Below are 20,273 nucleotides of genomic sequence, written 5' to 3'. Positions count from 1 at the left end.
TTCTCCACTCAGCTCCACCAACAGTCCCTGAGAAATCTTCCAGGGCTGTCCCTGGCCTCCAGGACAGCAAAGGGCTGTGGCATCCTTCATAGCCTCTGACATGATTTGGGGGAGGGGTGTGAGTGGGATCAGTAGATTCAATACATATTTATAAATTTCGAATGTGTCATTGATTTGTTGGCAAAGCTGGTTAGCAATAACCTTATCTTCTCTTTGAATAATTATCATCAATCTTTTTTTTTTTTTCCCAGCACGGAAGAGAAGACAGCCCACAGTGTAGTGGTTGAGACCCTGGAATGCAGAATCAAGAGGTTTGGTTTCAGGCCTGTCTGTGCCCCATTTGTAAAATGGGAATGATAATAGCACCCACCTCCTAGGGCTGTCTTGGAGGCACTTAGCAGAGTGCCAGGCACACAGTAAGAGCTCAGTAATGTTAAATTGTTGTTATAATAATAATAATAATAATTATCAGCAAATGGGAAGATGGAGCGCCTGGCTGGCATGTATCTAGGTGCCAGGGACAGAGATGTGAAGTTGTCCCAGGGGCCCCCAGAGAACTCAGGTGGAAACCGGTGAGGCTATAGGCCAGGAGGAGGCGGAACGTCCAGCGTGAGGCCAGAGCCAAGCCCCAGGCAGGAGAGTGGGCTCCTGCCGCGCGCTCGCAGCCAGGGCTCTCCGATTCCAGGGGCACGCACCAATCGCAGCACTTAAACCCCAGTGTTTGAACGCACCGGTCTCAAACTGGCCTCCTCTCCCGGGAGGACTGGCGTCTTAGTCTCCGCCCCGGGGCGGTGTCATAGGAACGTCCCAGGAGTCCCACTCGCCGCAGCTCCCGGCACCCGCGCGCACCTCTCGCTCCTTCTTAGCCAAGCGTTACGGTGCCCGCAATGGCCCTTTAAAAGGCAGAGTCTAGTCCGGAGGGGGCGGGCGGGGGCCACTGACCGCTGCTCGAGGCCCGGCCCCTCCTCCCTGCCCCTCCCTCGGTCCGTCCCTCCCTGGGTCCCCGCGTCGCTCGGCAGCTCGCTCGCTCGCCGGGCGCACGCTCCGCCTCCGTCAGTCGGCTTGGCTGTCTAGCGCGCGGCGTGGAGCCGGAGCCGGGGCCGGACGCGCGGCTAGGGGCTGGGGGCTGGGAGATCGGCTCCCGCCACCGGGCCGGGCCTGAGCCGCGATGGCCGAGATGGGCAGTAAGGGGGTGACGGCAGGGAAGATCGCCAGCAACGTGCAGAAGAAGCTCACGCGCGCGCAGGAGAAGGTGAGCAAGCCCGATGCCCGGCCTCCGCGCGGTCCGGGCCACCTGCCCCGCGCGGCCCCCCCCCCCCCCCCCCCCCCCCCCCCCCGCCCAGGGGCTGGTCCTCACCCGGGATCCGGCGCTGTCACCTCCGGACGACCGCTGCCGAGGGCCTTCGGGGGTCCATAGGCTGCGGCCCCCAGCGTTCTGGGCTCCTCTCTGGTCCGCGTCTTCTGTCTCCCCACCCCCAGCGGGGGCAGAAGAGGGCGCAGCTGTCTCCTCACCCCCCCCCCCCGCGGCTCCCCCCGCTCCCCCCGCCCCCAGCTTTGTATCTTCTCCGTCTGTCTGCAGGGAAGAGGCGGCCCACGCTCTTCTCGGGGCGCGAGGTCCAGTAAATCCCGCCCTGGAGGCCGAGGGCCCGGAGGCTGGGAGGCGAGGTGGCTCCCCCAGCCCCCCAGCCCCACTCGGGCCACGCGGGCGGGGCCGGCGCTGGGGGGAGGGAGTCTACCCCTTGTGTCCCAGGGCCGCTCTGCTCCGGGAATCCCGACATCCCGAGGCTGCCCCTCAGCCCTTGGGTGCCAGCGCTCTAGCTCCAGGCCCCTGGGCGCTTCCTGAGCCCGCCGTTCCCTCCTCCCCAGCCGCCTCTCCACCTTCTGTCCCCGCTGGCCGAAGGAAGGATCGGGTTTCCTTTCCTGAGAGGTGCCCGAGGCCTGGACCCTCAGGCCCGGCCCCCGGGGAGCACAGCACTGCGCGCCCCTCGGGGAGGTGCCTTCGTCCGAGCCTGGGCTTCGCGTTTCCGGCGGCTGGGGAGGGAGTGGTGGCTCCGGCTTTGGGAGCCCACCACCTGGGTGGGGAGCTGGCCCGAAGGAGCTGGGGCCACACCGGGGGCGTGGAGGGCGCCGCAGGAAATCTGACCCCTCAGTGCCCAGAGCAACTGGCAGCAGGCGAAGGGGATGGAGCCAGGGCTTCCCGTGGCACCCTGACAGTGCAGGAAATGCAGTATTGGGGGGCGGGGGTCCGCACCCGTTCAGCTTTCTATCCCAAGCCACCTCTGGTTCATTGAATTGGATCACGCCAGCTGCTGACGCCACTTCCCCTGCCGCCTCGGACTCTGAAATCTAGGATTGCAGAATCTGCTCCAGCCAGGGTGGTCCCCCAGTGCCCCCCAGCGGAGTCTGCCTTCTCTCCCACCCGACGCTCAGCCAAGAGTGGGAACTCGGGGACAGGCCGGCCTCCTCCAGCCAGTCTGTGGCTGTTTATAAACAATGACTTTTGCAGCTGAGACCTGCGGGTTCCCTAAGGATGCGGCCACGTGATGGGGGGGGGGGCAGGAGCTAGAGCTTCCTCAAGCGCCTCCCCAAGAGTCCCGCTGCTCATCCTTGTAGTCTCAAGCTAAGGAGATGGGTGGGTGTGCGTGGAGGTTAGGGCCCTCAGCCAAGCTCCAGAGCTGGCGGGCCGCAGCAGCTGTAAACCCTTCCCACCGCCCCCACCCACTCCTGCCCTGGCGGGAGGAGGGATTAGAGCACCACAGATAGCTGGCTGGGGGCTGGGAAGACTTCAATAAGCGCTGGTGGTGGTGGAGGGGGGCAGATGCTGCTGCCCTTGCTTCCTCCCCCCAACCCCCTCCGGCCCAGGACTGGGTAATCCATCTAGGTGCCTGGAGCCGGCAGCTCTGGGCTAAGCCGACTTCCTGCTCCTCAGGGGCCGAGGAAGATGAATGGGAAGCAGAAGGTTAGCTGAGATGAGTTCCCTCCCCCCACTCCACTGATGTCCTACTCTTCTCTGGCTCCCCTTTGCTCTTTGGGTGTCCCCTTTGCCCTGGCTGCCTTGTCTCTGCATCAGCATCTTTCACTAATTTCAGGGGCAGTAGGCATGAGCTGTGTCCCCTCCTTGTAAGTGGCAGTACGTCATCACTGACCCCACTGAGCTGCCTCCCCTCCCGCTTCAGCTCCTGTTCTGTGGCATGGGCAGTTGGCTGACAGCTGGTCGGCCATGGACGCTGGCCTTGGCCAAGGGCTGGCCCTTCCCAAGCCTGGGCTGCAGGGGACTGGAGTTGTTTAGTGGTACTGCTGCTCTCTTCCCCTCCGACACTGGGCACTGGTTAGGAGACCCTCCCCCATCGGAAGTCGGAGAGTAGCCTTCCTTCAGTTCCCTCCCTTGTTGGCCCTGCAGCAGTACCCCCTTCTGGGGAAGCCTGATGCCTCAACCCACACCAGCCTCTCCCCTTTGCCTTCCTGTGGTTCAGAGTCTGTTGCCGCATGGGTCAATGGCTGCCTCCCCAGCACCTTCTGGTGGTGTTCAGGACCCCGTCTAATTCACATTGCCAGTGGTCTCACAGGCACCCCTGCTCCCATCTCGCCTCGGCCGAATCAATCAGTAATGGGGGCAATTCCAGTTGTGTCGCCATAGGAGGGCATTTCCTGACCAGGGACAAGTGGTAGCTTTGGTGCAGGGCCTGGATACTATCCCCATAGGTAGAAGGGCCTCATCTCTTCTTTTCTTCTTTTCCCAGTTTCCCCTCTCAGCCCAGATATCCACCAGGACTCAGAGAGTGACAGTGTGGTCAAGGAAAGCTTGCCCTCTGGTGCCTGTGGAGCCAGCTCTCCTGTGCCCCCAGCTTAGTGCGTCTCTCCATGGGTCTTGGCTTGGCATTACCCATCTCCTCCTCCTTTGACCCAGGCATCACTGGTCTGGGTGCTTCCCTTGAGGGGAGGGCAGATCTGTGTGTGTACCCAAGCATTTACCTGGCCCCAGCAGGTGCAGAGTGACTGTTTATGGACAAACAAGGGCATCTGGGGGCTTGCTTGGGAGCTCTGGTGCAGGCCTGTGGGTGGGCTGATTTGTACTGTGTTCTCCTCTGCTTTCCCCCGTTCAGCAAACCCTGCCTTGGACATGTGCTGTGTGTCTGGCCCTGGGCCGAGCCCGGGGTGCAGTGGGGAGCGGGGTGTGCATGGCTGTGACTGCTGTGGAGCTTCCTGCTGTAAAGGTCCTGGAGCCTCTGGCCATGAAGAGGCATAAGAGTATATTGGAAGGGTCACCAGGGTCTGAGCATGGCACTGCACTCCTCGCCTCCTAGCCCCTGGCTGCCCCCAGAGTGCTGGGGTACAGAGTGTGTGCCTGGAGCTTGGGCTCGGGGGCGTCATGAGGTCATCTTCCTATTGCGTTTGGCTTGTTGGACCCTCTGTGAATGACTTTATCCATTTTTGGGCCTCAGTAGGGTGGCTGGGCAGAGCCAATGTAGGGTGGAGCCTGGGTCAGATGACAGAGGATTAGAGGTTGGCTGGCTGGGCCCCTTGGGGGAGGGGTAGGTGGGGGAGAAGGGACAGCTGGGGTGGGGGTGGAATCTGGCCCGCTGGCCCCTGCCCCTGAGGCCCACTGCTTAGGAGTCCTCATGGAGGGAGGCCAGAGCTGGGCTGATGATGAGCCCAAGGAAGAAGGCTCTGGCGGGAGGTGGGAGTGTGCATTCCTTCTGTCCCCGGTGGCAGGCCCTGAGCCTGCTGGGAGTGGGGAGGCCCAGCTGGGAGGGGGCAGGGCCCAGGGCTGGCAAGTCGGAGTAGATACTCCCCAGAGGGAAGGTGCAATGGCAGTTATTTATAGGACCCTGACACATGGCCATGATGGCACCATGCTCATCTGGTGGTCAAGGTCTCCTAACAAAGTAGCCGTATGGGCCTCAGCTGGAGCCAGGCCTGTACAACCAATCCTTACCCTCACGACAGCCTTAAGAGGAGCCACGCCACAGGGAAGAGCAGGTGGCCTGGGAGGGGGGCCCATCTGGGTCTGCGGGAGGGCCTGTGAGGCACCGGGCTCCTCTCACCTCCCTGCTTCCCCAGGCCCCAGCCAAAAGTTACTCCCCTCCCCCCACATTCTGCATTTCTCTGTCGTCATCTTGGTGTCCCTCTGTCTGTCCCTGGGTATCTGAGGACTCTTCCTGCCCCTCTCCTGTCTGTGCCCACACCCCACCCAGTGTCCCCTTTCCCCCAGCCTCTCTCTATCTCCCTGCTCTGTGTCTCTTTCCTCTGAGCTGGCACAAGGCTCTTGCCCCTCTCTACCCTCAGAGCAGCTTCTCCCTGAACCTGAATTATCGGTGCAGGTGATTGGTGGCTCACCTTGCCCGCTGGAGGGGAGGCTTCTGAGTCAGCCGTCATTTCTGGTCGGGTGTCTGTGGGGACTCGGGGGACATTTGGCTAAGGAATGTGGGCATGGAGAGGTTGGAAACATGGCCTCCAGAATTCCCCGAGCTCCAGTGTGCCCTGGGGGGAGAGGAGTCGCCACCCAGGAGAGTCTGCTGGCTCATGCCGGGACTCAGAGTGAGGCAAAGGCTATTTTACCCAGGGGCCTGTGGAGAAGGGTGTGCTTCCTGGGCTACATGGGGCCTGGAGAAGGTGTTCTGGGAGGGTCCCTGTGGGCCAAGGTGTGGGGTGAGAGTGAGCACAGGAGGCCACTAGTTCACTTAAAGAGAAGAGGCACGGTGTGTTGGGAGTGGTGAGGGGTGGCTGGGTGGTAGATGTGGGCCAGATTTGATCAAGTCTTGTGGGGAAATCTGTGTATCTCTTGGATTCTCAGAGAAGCCAAGGTTTGAACGCTTTTCCTCCCTTCTTCGCAGATGACCCTGTCAGGGGCCCTCTTTCCACCTCCGATTTCAGGTTCCTGCCCCTGGACTAGGCAATCTTGATCCATCTTGTCCCTTACAAGCTGTGTGACTTGGACAACATGAAGAGAATGCTTCTGTCCCTCCCTCCTGCCTTAACCCAAGGCCAGGACTTGCATGGTTCTGTTTCCATCAGGTTCTAGAATCCCTGGGTCCTACCCTCAGCATTAGGCCTCTTTCTTACCACAGAAGAGACTACAGGGGCACGTGGGAGAGACAACATTCATGGGCTTGGCAGGCAGGCAGTCCTCAGTTTCTGAGGCAGTCCTCAGTTTCCCTGTCTAGCTAGGACCTTGGGCAAGTTGCTGGACCTTCATGTATAAAATGGGACAATAATGGTTCCTCTGCACATATTCATTTTGGAGAGTAAAGCCTTGGACAGGGCCCAGCACATGGCAAGTGCTCACTAAATGCCTGCTCTGTGGGGCAGGGCAGTACAATGAAGTGACCCAGGAGCCCACTGTCCCTGCCTATGCCTGCTTCCCTGTGAGTGTCCATTTCAGGCCTCTATAGACAGCTAATCCCTGCTGAGCCCTTAGCTGATCAGGGCTTATGATGCCCCAGTGCCTGAGTGGTGGTGGTGGTGGTGGTGGTGGTGGTGGGGTGTGTGTGTGTGTGTGTGTGTGTAGAGGGGCAGCCTACAGCAGGGGAGGAAATCAGATACTTCTGGAGTGAATCTTAACTCACCTTACGCATAAACTCAGTGGCTCTGGGTAAGTTTCCCCTCTCTCTCCCTGGGCTTCCTCATTTTGGCCCTCAGTAAAGTAAGGGGGGGTTGCTTATTTATTCTTTGATTCATGAAATGAACATCAAGCACCTACTAGGTGCTCGGCATTCTTCTAGGGACAGGGGATACAGGGCTGAACAAAACCATGCCCTACCCTCAGGGAGCTGAGCCATCAGGGAGGGCGGAAGGGTGGGGCGGGTGATGGTAGAGAAGCAAGCAAGTGTGCTGGCAGGTAGTGAAGCAGGAGGTGGCCCCTCACTTTTCCCCAGCGGAGTCTGATGAATGGGCTCAGCCTTTCCTGAGCATCCCTAGTACCCCTGCTGAGGACTCAGGTGGGGCTGTGAACGTGGGCGCTCACACAGTTCATGGGATTGGCCAGGGAGAGGCTGAGCAGAAGCTTCTGGTCTCCAGGTAAGAGGGCACCTGGGGAAGGAAGGCTTTCTGTTGGATGTCACTCTGGTATGTTGTGTTTTTCTAAAGCCTCTTTGGCAAGTCTCCTTTTGGGATTAAAGGTACAAAGAAAAGGATGCCAATGCTAAAACCACTCAGCAGGGCACTGACAGAGGACAGGCCTGGGCAGCTTCGGAGGCTGGGCAGGGGCTCTGGATGTAGGATGGGAAGACGAAGGCGGGGGGACCCTGGAAGAGGAAGAGGGAGGCACTGGAGATGGCCCAGACCTGGGGGCAGGCACTCATAAGACTCTTTAGAGAGCTGAGTTTACAATGTTCCCGCCAGGCCTTGCTGCCTTTGGGTAAGTCTTGTTCACCTCTCTGAGCCTGTTTCCTCACCTGATGTAGATGACATATGCCACGTAGCATGCTGTGCAGGTTAAGTGGACAGAAGCGAAGGGCAGGGCTCCTCATTTCCCAGAGGAGCTGGTCTTGTGCCGGGGAAGGGGCCCTCTCATGGGAACTGGCTGGTACCTGGGGCTCTTGGGGCCTCCCCAAAGAGACTGCTACCTCCCAAAGAGGCCACCCACTTGTGGACTGGGCAGCAAAGCTGGTTCCATGCTGAGGGCTGACAGGGGTCAGTGCTGGGCAGTTGAAAAGGGAAAGGCAGGCTCTTCTTGCTCCAAGGGAAGCCTTTGTCAAATATTAACTTAGTAATAACAGCAGTGGTTTATTGTGTACCTGCTGAGTGCCAGGTACTTGGTAAAAATTCTCATCCCACTGCAACCAGGTGAGGTCATGATGATTCCCATTGAGCAGATGAAGAAACTGAGCCTGAGCAGTGGTGTGACTTGCCCATGGGCTTTCCCGGTCAACTGTCTGGCTTACCACGTCGCTGGTGGAGCCGTGCAAATGAGATATGAATTTCTAGGGACTCTTCCTGACCTCTCCTGATCAAGAAGGCCTTGTCTATTAGGGGGATCATTTGACAGATTTGGGTCCCCAAGACCTTCTTCCTCCCCCATTAAGGGAGATTTGAGGGCCCTTGTCCCCCACTGGATCCTCACCTGAGTATGACCTTTACCCTTTTGAGATGTGTGGTGGGCTCTGGGGTGAGGGGACGGCCTGAGCTTTCCTGATGCAGTCTAACACAAGAGTTTCTGCAGAAAATGAGGACAAAGGAGGCAATGTGGTGTGTGTGTGAGTGTATGTGTTTTCCCAAATATAAAACCTGCATCCAGTTCATCCAGTATAAAGAAACCCTCTTTTTTCTGAGAGTCTGTCTACTTTTGTTTATGTTGTTGCAACAGTGTTTCTTTTATGAAATGATGTTAATACTTGTTATTTTTTAATGTTCTTGGGGTTCTTGGGGAAGAAATAGTCATGCAACTGACCACACACACACACACACACACAAATCTTTTCCTGGAGTGGAATCTAAAAGTCTGGGACCCACTGCCCTGGGGGAGCTTGCCGCCCATCCCTGTGGACTGGCTGGGTGGAGTGGGAAGGCAGCTCTCCTGGGTCCAGACTTGAGTCTGGCCCATGGTAGCCTGGGGCCAGCCTCCTAGAATATCTGCTCCCTGAGGGTGGGTGCTGCTTCCTGCGGTGGCTGTGGCTTCTCCTAGCCCAGCGTGCCGTGTGTGCTCACAGGGATGCATGGATTCTTCAGGCAGGCCTGGCAGAGGCCCGGGAGATCCCCTGGGTTTTGGGGTACAGGGTGCGCAGGGTAGGGCAGCTGGGGCTGTAGGATTTCAGACCTTCAGAGAGCAGAGGAGGTCATAGTAAGAGCTGAGGGCTTGGATGGAGGGGGGCCCCTCCCCTTCTCCACAGGCCATTCGGAGGGACTCAGGCATCACTGCAAATACCATCTCCCACAGTAAAAGGGCCCAGGACTGTGGTGGAGCTCACCTGAGCCAGGGGCTGCAGTGCTTGGGCCCAGAAACTGAGGTTCTCAGGAGTGGGCTGGGGCCTTGCTGGGGAGCCCTGCCTGGCTTTAGGCCAGATGCCAGAGAGGGCTTGGCCTGAGCCCTCTGCCAGAGTCTTCTTCCAACCTGAGACAGCTTTGGGTGACAGAAATGCCAGGGATTGCTGACCTGGGGGTCTTTGTGGTTTGCTGGACCATGACTTCACTGTTAGGGCCGGTGAGAGGCTGCCCTCGGACCCATTTACACTGTGCTCTCTGCAGGTCTTGTTCCCTCTGCTTCCTGGACCTCACCTTCAACCCTGCTGCCCAGCAGATGGGGTGGGATTGGGGCCCCAGCGTGGGCTAAGAATGGGAGTTGGAGCTTGGCTATAGACAGTGGCCTCAGGGCACAGAGAGCCGTGGTGCCCTGGGGGTGGGCATTTGTGCCTCCCATGCTGTGCCCAAGCCTGGGGCCACGGGCCAGCCCCCCACCGCTGCCTCCGCCTAAGGGTGGTGAGCGGCAGACATGCCCGCCTCTGCAGGGTGAGGGCCACAGAGGCTCTGGGCTGAGCCCCCTGGGCTGAGGAGTGAGTGGGCAGCAACAATCACCACAGGGAGGCATGCATACTGGCTGGTGCGGGGCCAGGGCTCCGAGGCCTCCCAGGCCCCTGCAGGCCTCCCTGTCCCCGGAGATCCCAGGGTGCCTTCTTAGGAATGTCCCTGCTGGCTCCTTGTTTCAGATGCCTCAGTTAACATTGAATTAATTCTCTCAGGTTGGGATGACCTTATTTATTCTGGCAGTCGTTCCCTTGTCTGTGGCTTGCCCACTGTGGGCCAGGATGCTGAGGTGCTGCCCCTGTCCTCAAGGAGCTCCCGAGGCCCGTCACAGCACTGGGGAGAGATCAAGGCAAGGGTGCTGGTGCTGAAGAGCTTCTCATCCAGCCTGGGCAATCAAGGAAGTCTCCTCGGAGGAGGCACCTGAGCTGGGTTTGAAAGTCAGAGGAGGTGGGTTGGGGGGTGGGCAGGGATGTTTTTGGCAGACTGTCCAGGGTGGCTGGAATGTGTGTGAGTGAGGGTGGTCGGATGAGGCCAAAGACCGAAAGGATAGGTGGGGGAGAGCAGGCCCTGGAGGGCCGGGAGGGACCCCAGACCCCTATGTGCCTCAGCCTGCTCATCTTTCTTCCTCACGTGTTGCCTGAGCCATTTGTCTGTTTGTCTGTCTTCCAGTCTGGGCTTAGCCAAGAACCCGGTGTGTCACTGTCTAGGGCCGAGGGAGCGCCTGGCTTTCTGAGGAAAAGGAGGCCCACCTGGGGTGAGGGGGTGAGTCCTGAGTCCCCTGAGGGAATGACCTCAGGCTTGGCCAAGTTAGGATCCAGGTGTGCCCAGGAAGGCACAAGGGGGTCTGGGGTCGGGCTGCCATCCTGGAGTCTACCCTGTCAGGGCTGGGATCACAGGGGCTGGGTGATGTCTGTTCCCCAGGCTTGCTAGAAAGGCACAACATCCTATAGTCACCACCCCGCATGTGTACTGCTTCTTTGTTTTGAGACCCCAAGGTCACACTGGCCGGGGGGGGGGGGGGGAGTGTGACACCACTAGGCTTGGAGAGCCTAACAGCTGGGAGGGGCCATCAGTGCATCAGTTCACCCCTCTTCCAGGCACCCCTGTGTGCTCTGTCCCTCGTGGCCAGGCCACTGGTCAGATGGCCATGGGGGTCCCCTAGCTCCTGGGTCAGAGCAGGGGAGGGTCCTCAGAAGAGGAGGGTCCTCAGGGGAGGAGGGGTCATGCCAGCGGGTGGGGGCCTCTGGCTGTAAGTGCAGACTGCTGGGAGAGGCGTGGACAACAGGAACAGTAATGTTGGTAATGTTGTACGGATGGAGGTTCGGGGGCAGTGCTGGCTGGTGAGGCACGCTGGGGTTTCCACTCAGGCCTGAGGCTGGAGGAGCCATCAGAGGCCGTGGGGCCGGAAGGGGGATCGGGTGACGGTAGAGCCTTTGTCAGACTGGCCCCTTTCCCAACAGCTGCTGCTACTTTCTTTGGACCCTTTGGTCAGCTCAGCCTCTCCCCAGGACTGTCGCCAACATGCCTGAGCCCTGGATGAGCCTGGGCCCGCCATTGGGCACTGGGGAAAGACCAGGCACAGGAGACCTGGGCCGGGAGAGGCCCCTCAAAGGGACCCCCACTCCCACCCCCATCTGCCATGGTGCCCCTGGTCTCTGCTCTGGGATGGCATCCACTCTGCCAGGACATGTTAACTATCTCGGGGCCCGGTCTAGGTGGTGTGTGGATCCAGGTGCTAACCCGGGGCCCCAGAACATTGGTAGCTGGGCAAGGACAGAGGACAGATCCAACCGGGGTTAAGAGGTGTGTGTGGGAGGATGGAGTGTGGCCCCAGTGACCACTTGCCTCTTCTGCGGTCCAGGGCAAGCTGTGCTTCTCTTTCCTCCTCTGTACGTGGGAACAAGAGTTCCTGCCCCCACAGGCTTGTGGAGAGGGCCCAGGAGGAAGTGATGTGATCAATGCCTGGTCCCTGGTGGGTGCTGACACACGGGTTTTTTCCCAGGGAGCATCTTGAGGAAGCCCCTGAGAACCCACAGGTGTGGACCATTCTGGCTTTTGTGTTTTGAGCTGTTTGTTTTGTATATTACAGGATTCTTGAAATTGAGCTGCGGTGTACCTTTTTTCCCTCTTTTTTCCTGTACTGACTGAAAAAGCTAAATTGGGAGGGGGTGGTATCATCTCCTCCAGGAGGGAAGTCAGAGCCCCCTGAGCCAGAGCCCCTTTGAATGAGGTCGGGGAAGGACACATGGTTCCAGGTGGGTTGTGCTTTCAGGGACCAGATGTGGGGCATGGAGCAGGGGACAGAGGTGAGGGGTCTCCCATCATTCATTTACTCTGATGTGCAGCAGAAGAGCACAGGCTTGAGAGACCTGGCTTGAGCCCTGGCTGGGCCTCTGAACCCCAGCATGCCCATCTGGGAACTGAGAAACATGACATCCTCTTATCAGTGAGATAAGGTGAACTCTGCTTGTGGCAGAGCTGTGTCTCTGCTGGGTCCAGCTGGCTTTAGAGGGTTCGGGGGGGGGGGGAACACAGTCTTCTTATCTCTGTGGCATTGTGTAATTTATGAAGAACTCTCACACCCACCTTTTTTGATTTGATTCATTGTCTTGCTGATCTGTGAGGTAGGCAGGACTGGATTATGGTTCCATTTGGCAGATGAGAGCACTGAGGCTCAGGGAAACCCTGGGATTTCCTCCCTTCCAGCCATCAGACTTGGCCCTAGGTTGGCCTCTCCCAGGTGCTGCCCCTCCCATCCCTGAATCCAGGGCTAGGGAGAGACTATTTTTTTTTTTTTTAAAGTAATCTCCACACCTAAGGGGCTTGAAGTCAAGAGCTCTACCTACAGAGCCAGCCAGGTCAGCAAGGCTCCCCTAGGGGGAGACTATTGAAGTGCAAATATGCATGCCTCTGTGTGTGTGTGTGTGTGTGTGTGTGTGTGTGTGTGTGTGTGTGTGTGTGTGTGGTGGGGATGCTGACCCTTGGTTGCCCCGGGAGGCTGGCACATCAGAGGAGAAGGTGAAGCTGCAGAGCTGGCCCTTCCCTGAGTCAGGGGTTCCCTCATAGCTTGGCATCCACCAACCAGCTCCACGAGGAAGACTGCCCCCAGGAATCAAGGGACCCTAGAGGGTCAGATTTGGACAGAGCTGGCCTGATCTGCACTCCTCGGGAAGCCCGGAGGTAGAGAAGGAGCTGAGCACAGGCACCATAGCTCCTACCTCCCACGAAAACAGACTGGGGGATCCTGGGGCAGGGGACACTTAAGGAGGATGTGCTAATGGCTGGGGGTGGGAGCTGAGTCCTGATCTAAAATGAGAAACAAAATCCACAATTAATTGGATGAATTTACTGAACCTGGGACAGAACCCAAATATGTTGTTTTTCTGAAATATAAACTAAGCCCGGGGGTTATTAATTTGCATCCCCTCCCCGCCCCACAAGGACAGTCTAGCAGTGTGTCATGGCAGTGGGCTTGGCTGAGCTAGAATATCACCACCTTCCCCAAGCTGACTGTATAGCCTACCTGGCTGAGTGGACTGTGGGTCTGGAGGGGGCCACGACCAAGGCGGCCCCGGGCCCTTCCTGAGGACGTTGGGGGAGGCCCTGCCTTGGATCCGGTGGACTGGTGGGGGCTGCATCCTCATATCTGATCCTGGCACTGCTGGCCCAGGGCACTGCAGAAGCTGCCTTGAGGCAGAGCTGAGTTAGCACCGTGGGAAACCCATGGTCAGCAGCAGGACAGAACCTGGTGCCTGCATTCCTGCTTTGTGCCACTGCACTCACAGGTCACCCTGCCCGTTGTGCAACCCAAGAGAGCTGGGTAGGCCGCCACCACATTCTGCAGCCAGCGCGGTGCTGCTCCTGAGCAATGCGGTAGAGAGAGAAGCCTCTAGGAGTCAAGTGCTCTTAGCACATCCTGAGACCCATTTTCTAGCTCCTGTTCTCCTTCTTTTTTATCTGGAACTTGCACCAGCTACTTAACCCTTCCTGCTTTGGTTTGCTCCTCCGTAGAACGGGGTAACCATCCTCCCCACTAGACCCAGAGTCTTTGAGGGTGGAGGCTGGTCCCATGGTGAGTCTGTGACCCTGGCACCTGCACACAGTAGACACTTAATGCTAAGTGAGTTGGAGTCTGAGGCTCCAGCGCAGAAGCAATGGTAAAAGTTTTGCAAAGCATGTTATGTAGTGTGGCAAGGTCGAAGGCTCGGGTTCAAATCCCGGCTCTGTTCCTCTCAAGCCCTTGAAATTGGGCAAGTTACTTATCCTCTCTGAGCTTCAATTTTCCTCGTTGTGAGGATTAAATGGGAGAATGGTGTCTCCATTTCACACCAAGGACAGAAAGTTGGGGTGCCAGCTCATGGAGCCAGCTCTACTCTGGGGTGGGCCTGGCTGAGGTGCCTTAGGTGGGTGTGGGGAGTTCGACTGTGCCTTGGCACTTTGTGTATGTCTTGTTGGGCCATCTTGGCCAAGTCTAGGCCAACCTTGGCCCACCGGTGGTGCAGGAGTCCAGGCCCAGCTTGGAATCTAGATGGTGGGCCTGAGGCCTTCAAGGAGGAAGGAAGGAGGCATTGCTTGGAGAGGACCTCATGGGGGCGGGGGTGGGGCGCTGGGTGACAACATGGATCCCCCTCCCCTTTACTTCTCACCGTTTCAGCTCTACCACTCTGATTTCCTCTCCCTGTAGGCAACAGAATCCCTTTCAGCTTATAGATGATCCAGAAGTGTCCAGAGCTGTAGCTCGGGGTGGCCAGGGGCCGACCTTCAGAATCTGGGATCGGGTGTCCATCTCCAGGTCTTGCCCCACTGTGATCTTTCCTGTGTGCCTCTTCTGGCCCGTTCCCATGATTAAAAAAAAAAAAAATTTTTTTTTTTTAAAGGATTGGTAACTCTGTCTGGCTGTTCAACTTCCCCTTCGTGTTGAATTGTGTTTCTCCTGGTAAGGAGGGCCCCAGGGGAGGAAGGGACAGGTGGGCATGAATCTCTCTCCAGCAGGCATAGAGGGTGTTCTGGTGTTTGCTATGATTCTGGGGGGTCTTTGCCATCCCTCCCTGTCCTGTCTCAGCCCTTCTGGAGCCTTGGTGGGAGCCTGGATGTGTTGAGTGGAGGGATATAGGTGAGATCCCTGGGGTCCCTCCTTAGTTGGTGAGACAGGGGCTCCAAGGCTGATGGTCTGCATGAGCCCTGGGAAGCTGGGTTGGACAGGCCTTTCACGGTCACCTGGTCCTCACTTCCCTTCTTTGGTTATAGAGGTAGGACTCTGAGACCTGAGAAGTTATGACATGCCCAGGTCTCTGTGGGCCCCATGTCATCCCCCTGAGCTGTTCCCGGCGCCAGCGAGGCCATCAGCCCTCTGTTCCTGTGCACCAACCTCCTGTGTCTGCCGGGGCTTGGGGGGTGGTGCCTTCCCCCTGTCTGCCCCTTGCCCACCCATTGCTCTAACCTCCCCCCAGAAGTGCAGAAAAACAGGATGCAGGATCAGCAGAAGGAAGCCTGCAAAAGCCTGTCCTGGCCCCTGAATATTCATTCCATCTCCCAGGGGCAGGGGCAGCCACGTGACATCCCCCAGTCTGTGGATGGTCCCACTTGCTTTCCTGACCCCAGCCTTCACTCTCTACCGGATTACTCGTCCAGTCCCTTCCCAAATCTACCCCTGCCTCCACTAGTGAAATGCAGTGGAACTAGTCCTCGTCTGCTGGGGCGCACTGAACTAGCCAGTCCTCACCTGTTGATTGCCCATCTGTGGAACTGGGGGTCCCTGCGGGGCCCTCACAGGTACCGCGGACTTGTGGACAGTCCAGGGCTGAGGCAGGGAAGTCTTGAGCATGGCTTTGGGGCAGATGACAGCCTGGGAGTGAGTACAGGGGCCGGGGTGAGGCCCCCCTCCCCACTGACTGCTGGGCCATGTGTGGGTTGTCTGCACTTTGGTGGGCTGGACTGGGTGGGAGCTATTTAAAGGTGATTGTGGGCGTTGCTCCTTTGAATAACAAAAGTAACAATAAACAAAATAGTAGCAATAATGTGTTTGGAAAAAAATATCACATATCTTATCTCCTTTAAGTACTGTTTAATAGTTACAACTTCACAGATGTGGACATGGAGGACTCCAACTGGTGAAATAAATGAATGACCTGTTTGCATATTTAGGTCGAACTTCCCTAATAGAAACAGACATATGCAAAGGGCTAAGGGCATCTGGAGGGGCAAGTGAGCCCCTGTGGCTGGGGTGGAGTCAGGGAAACCTGCCTGGAAGAGGTCATTTGAAAGGCCAGCATGGGCTGGCATCATTAAGGAAGCAGGGTCTCCTTGTGGAGCTTGTGGGCGCCCAGGGCTGAACTTTCTCGGTCCCAGTGCAGGTGGGTACTTGACCCTCTCTTCCCCTGGCCCTGGCTTTGTACCCTGCTGAGCTGTGGGCTGGGCCCATGCTTTGTTGCTCTTCCACGCAGACTGTTCCCCCACTGAGCTGAGGAAGCAGCTGATGAGGGGTCTGTGGGAGGCGGTGCACTGGAGGGGCAGAGTCCACCTCTCTGTCAATGGCCCAAGTCCTGGAGCCTGGGGCTGAGAATAGCACCCACACATGCATGGAGGGGACAGATGGGGTGGGTGGGGGCTCTGGGGGTGGTTGTGCTGACATCTCTGAACAGGTGGTGTGGGGTGTTGGGCCTAGGGTGGGGTTGTTCCTGCCCTCTGCAGGCCCCACCCAGTATGACAGGAGGCCCTGTGTCACTCATGCCCTGGCTGTGAGCCTTCTCTGGGCCTCTTTGTGGAGTGGGCTGTATCCCAGGTCCATGCCAGGAATGTCCAGGCGCACCAGGGCTACTAATAGTGGCTGCTGCTGGTCATAGCTGCTGTTTGGTTTCCACAGAATCTACCATTTTACCCTCTTACAACCAAAGGGGGTCAGGGTAAGGGGGTGGCATGTAGGGTCCCTGCAGAGCCGTGGGGCTGAGGAGGCTGCTGAGGGGAGGTGGATTGGTGTTTGCCGTCCACCACGAGTGCGTAAGCCCGAGTGAGTCACAGGGAGCAGGTGCGCTTGGTGGTAGGCACCAGGGAAGGCGTGTATGGGCTGGGCGGGGAGGGCGGTGGGGTGGGGGAAGGTGGGGCAGGGTGGGGACTAGGTGGGAGAGGCTGCCTGAACTTTCTGGCTTGGGTAGAAAGAATCCCAGATCCAGATAGGAGTAAAGGAACAGAAAGGAAATCAGCCACCACTGGGTGCTGGGTCCTCTTACCTGCTCAACCGTTCTTCACCCTTAATCCTCCCCTTGAGGGAGAGGTCTTGGCTCTGCTTTACTGACGAGGCTCAGGGCTCAGAAAGGGGTACTCCCTGCCCAGGGTTGCACAGCCTGGGCCTGCTCCCTGAATCTTCTGCTGTGGGGCCTCTCACAGCAGAGGAGGTCCTGAGCAGGAGACGCTCCACCCTCTCCCCTCTTCCCTTAGCAGCTGTCATGACCAGACACCCTGAGCTGGACGTCCCAGAGCAGGAGTGACTGAGGGGGGAAGTGGGCAGGGAATGGGGAGTTCAGGAGCCCGATAGTGGGGTCTGCCCTGGCCGCCCTGGGGCCCTGGCTGTTGTGTTCCCACCTCCCTCCCCGACATCTCTGGGCACCTCAGACTCACCACAACCCTCAGCTGTCCCTGTCTTGGGTGATGGCTGCTCCTTCCCTCTTGTTGCTCAAATCCTGGAGTCTCCTTTGCTTCTCTCTGTCACCCCATATTCAGCCACTTCTCACCATTTCCTGCCTTTGCCAAACCACCTTTAGCTCTACCGGGGCCATTGCAGACACCCTTTAAATGGGCTCCCTGCTTCACCCTGCTCTTGAGTCTCCCCACACGTAGCCTGGGTGTTCTAACACTGAGGGTCAGGTCAGAGCTCCCCAGGGCTTCCTATTCCATGCAGAGCTTCAAAGCCAGAGTCTTCCAGGGGCGTCCAGCTAAGGCCCTGTGGTCTGGCCCTGGCTGTTAGGGCAGTTTGTGCAGTGGTGAGAGCACGTGGCCTTTGGAACCAGGCTTGGGGTTTGGATTCCAGCCGCCCTGCTGGTTGGCCGTGTAATAAACCTGGGGAGATTTTAAAGCAGTGCCTCAGTTTCTTCATCTGCAAAATGGGGATAATACTAGTATTCTTTTTTGAGGATTTGGGGAGATTGATAGATGAATCAGGTGAAGTGCTCAGCACCTGGCGTTTTAGGACGTCTTCCACCTTCACCCACCCTCTTACTTTCCCTTTGCATTGACCTTGCTCTTCCAACCTCAGGGTCTTTGCACTTGCTTGTCTTCTGTTTGGCAAGCTCTTTCTCCTTCATCAGGTCTCAGCTGTCACTTCCCTGAGCTACTTCCTAACAACAGCACCTCCCTTGCCTCACTCTTTCTGTGCACTGCCATATTTTTGTTTAGAGACTTGTATTACCACCAGTCATGCTTCCTCTTCAGAGTGTTGGCCCAGGGATCTTGCTTTGCTCCCTGAAGAACAGAGCCAGGCAGGCTGGAGGAGGGTGTCCAAGATGAGCCCCCATCACAGCTCTCCCAGCCCAGGGGGCCACATCCCGGAGTCTGCCAGGGGTAGGGACTCCTTACCGTGGACAGCATGTGAGGGGCAAAATCAAGTGGGAGCTCCCGAGGAGGGAGCAGCTTTGGCTTTCCTGGAAAGTTGGTAAAAAGTTCCTTTCTCCCCCTGGAGTGTGGATGGGAGGAGTGGAGGGCTCTTTGGGGAGGTCTGGACAGTTGGGTGGTTTCTGATTGTGGAAGGGGGAGGCCTACCTCCCTCTGGGTGGTTCTGGCCCTTCCAGAAGACCTCCTACTCACGTGGAAGGCTGGTTCTGCTGTTGACTAGGGAGGGGCTCAGCTTGGTGGGTGGTCCCTGAGGGGAGGGGCACCGGTCCCCAGCCTGGGCCCCTCCAGCACTCCCTCAGGTCTCCAGTGCTTCTTTTAGCCTAAATCTCCTTTCGGCTGACTTGGCCCTGAGATCACGGGCTTTGGGCCTCAGTCTCCTCATCTCTTCTCATGGATTTGGAGAACACCTGTAAGCCTTTTGGATGCCTTTGGATGAGTGACTGCTGCTCTTTTGTGGCTTCCAGCTCACCCACCCCAGCTCAGCTGGGCCCTTCTGGCTCTCCCTAACCCCTTCCCCATCCTGATGTTGGCCCTGCTGCCTCTGCTCCCCTGTGCCTCTGTTTGGGACTGTTCCGGCCTCCCCAGCCCACTCTAGCTTCCCCTGGGCTCTGGGTGGCCCTAGCCTGGCCACCGGCCACATGCTTATCTGCTGAACAGGCTGGAATTTCAGGCCCCCTGGGAGGGCAGGGGAGAGGGGGAAGGGGGGGCTTTCATCTGCAGTCCCCTGGGGAGGGAGCCTTCCCTTCCACCTGGAGAGGTGGGAATGGAGGAAGAGCAGCCCCTGGGCCCCCCACCTGTCTCGGGGGTTAGGCTTCCAGCCCTGGGACTGACGGACTGACAACTGATGAGGGCCATAGAGCTCTCTGCGCCCTGGCTTTTGACCAACCAGTCACATTTCAAGACGTGGTAGGGCTGATATCTGTGGTGGCCAAGTTTTTACATATCCAGTTAAGGATGTAAAAAAGAAAACCAAACATTGCTCTTCACTCTCACCAGTGTTTCGTAAAGGAAAGGGAAAATCGCTAAAAGAGGAAGGAGGTAATTTTAGAGTGACCGTCTCCCAAGCAAGGCCAGTTGGCTTCCTCAGCCAGTTAGCCATTCTTACTGGGGGCCCACAGAAAAAGATGATGAGTCTTTGGGGACTGGTGTCAGGGAACAGTGACTTCCAGAACACAAGGACTTGTTAAAAAAACAGATCACCAAGTGGGGGTGAGGTGAGGAGCTTCCTGGGTTGGGGGAGGGGCAGGGGTGTGCCCAGCCCCGCCTCAGTTGGCCAGTAGGACTATGGAAATGTTTTTCTAGTTTTGTATTTCATGGCAAAAATTTTTGCAAACTCTGCATTCTGCTACACAATCTATCTGTGTTGGTTATGTCACAAAAGTGCTTTTTTGTTTTTAGAGAGGGAGAGAGAGAGTTGGGGACAGAGGGAAAGGGAGAGAGAGAATCCTAAGCAGGCTCCATGCCCAGCGCAGAGCTCAATCCCACAACCCTGAGATCAGGATCTAAGCCGAAATCAAGGGTCAGATGCTTAACCAACTGAGCCACCCAGACGCCCCTTCAAAAGTGCTTTCTTTAGCAGCTGAATCTTTGGAATGCAGCAAGATGGAGTTGCAGCAAAATGAATCTTTTGTAGTAAACTCTAAACATACCTCCTGTGATGGCTGGGCATCTGTGTACTCCCCACTTGAGAATTACAAGTTGAGTTTGGGCTTTGGAGTCCATCAGGTTTGGGGGCCTGGCTCTGCCACTCATCAGCCGAGTGACCTCCCTGAGCCTCAGTTTCTTCATCTGTAAAATGAGAGAGCAGTGCTCACCTCAGGAAGTCCTGCTGATGTGAGCCCAGCTGGAAGGGGGTGTCAGAGGTGGTGGGCCCCCTCAAGGTGTGTCCTCGGACCCGGCTCCCCAGGGTCATGCCTTGCAGTGTGATCTTCGTGGAGCTCAGGAGGAGGGGGAGCCCAGCTGGGCTTCGATCTGACAGTGAGGGGACCGCTCCAGAGAGGGAGGTGAGCTGGCAGCACTTTTCCCTTAGGAGGAAGGCAGGATGTCAGATGCCAGTCTTTAGAGCCAGCCTCTCTTGCCACCACCTCACAGTCAGTCTGGGGAAATGGAGGTCCTAGAATGGGGATGCAGTAAGAACAAGAGAAGGGACCAGGGCCCCTTGGCCAGGCTTGTTTTCTGGGGGCAGAAGTGTGTGTGTGTGTGCATGTGTG

At 57.7% G+C, this 20,273-nt stretch overlaps 1 protein-coding gene and 1 long non-coding RNA gene across 14 annotated transcripts in view; one reads left to right on the top strand and one right to left on the bottom strand.

Moving 5' to 3' along the window:
- Positions 1-1,462, bottom strand: part of LOC141371236 (uncharacterized) — a 93,462-nt gene extending 92,000 nt beyond the window's left edge. Inside the window, exon 1 of the long non-coding RNA XR_012376027.1 lies at positions 1,358-1,462. This is a non-coding gene — a long non-coding RNA (uncharacterized lncRNA). The remainder of the gene's footprint in view (positions 1-1,357) is intronic.
- Positions 1,007-20,273, top strand: part of BIN1 (bridging integrator 1) — a 55,613-nt gene continuing 36,346 nt past the window's right edge. For 2 of the 13 annotated variants that reach the window (XM_025857753.2, XM_025857668.2), the window contains exon 1: positions 1,013-1,252. In XM_025857753.2, the coding sequence (XP_025713538.1) occupies positions 1,169-1,252 (84 nt within the window). In that variant the 5' untranslated portion in view covers positions 1,013-1,168. Of the gene's footprint in view, positions 1,253-20,273 lie in introns of all 13 variants that reach the window. The other 11 variants (XM_025857746.2, XM_073885331.1, XM_025857671.2 and 8 more) reach the window with 11 other exon arrangements.

The sequence above is a fragment of the Callorhinus ursinus genome, unplaced genomic scaffold, assembly GCF_003265705.2.
Source record: "Callorhinus ursinus isolate GAN/ISIS: 27379988/994484 unplaced genomic scaffold, GSC_fseal_2.0 scaffold2, whole genome shotgun sequence".
NCBI classification, from domain to species: domain Eukaryota; kingdom Metazoa; phylum Chordata; class Mammalia; order Carnivora; family Otariidae; genus Callorhinus; species Callorhinus ursinus.
Note: the sequence above shows the minus strand (reverse complement) of the source record. Positions and strands in the feature narration are given on the sequence as shown.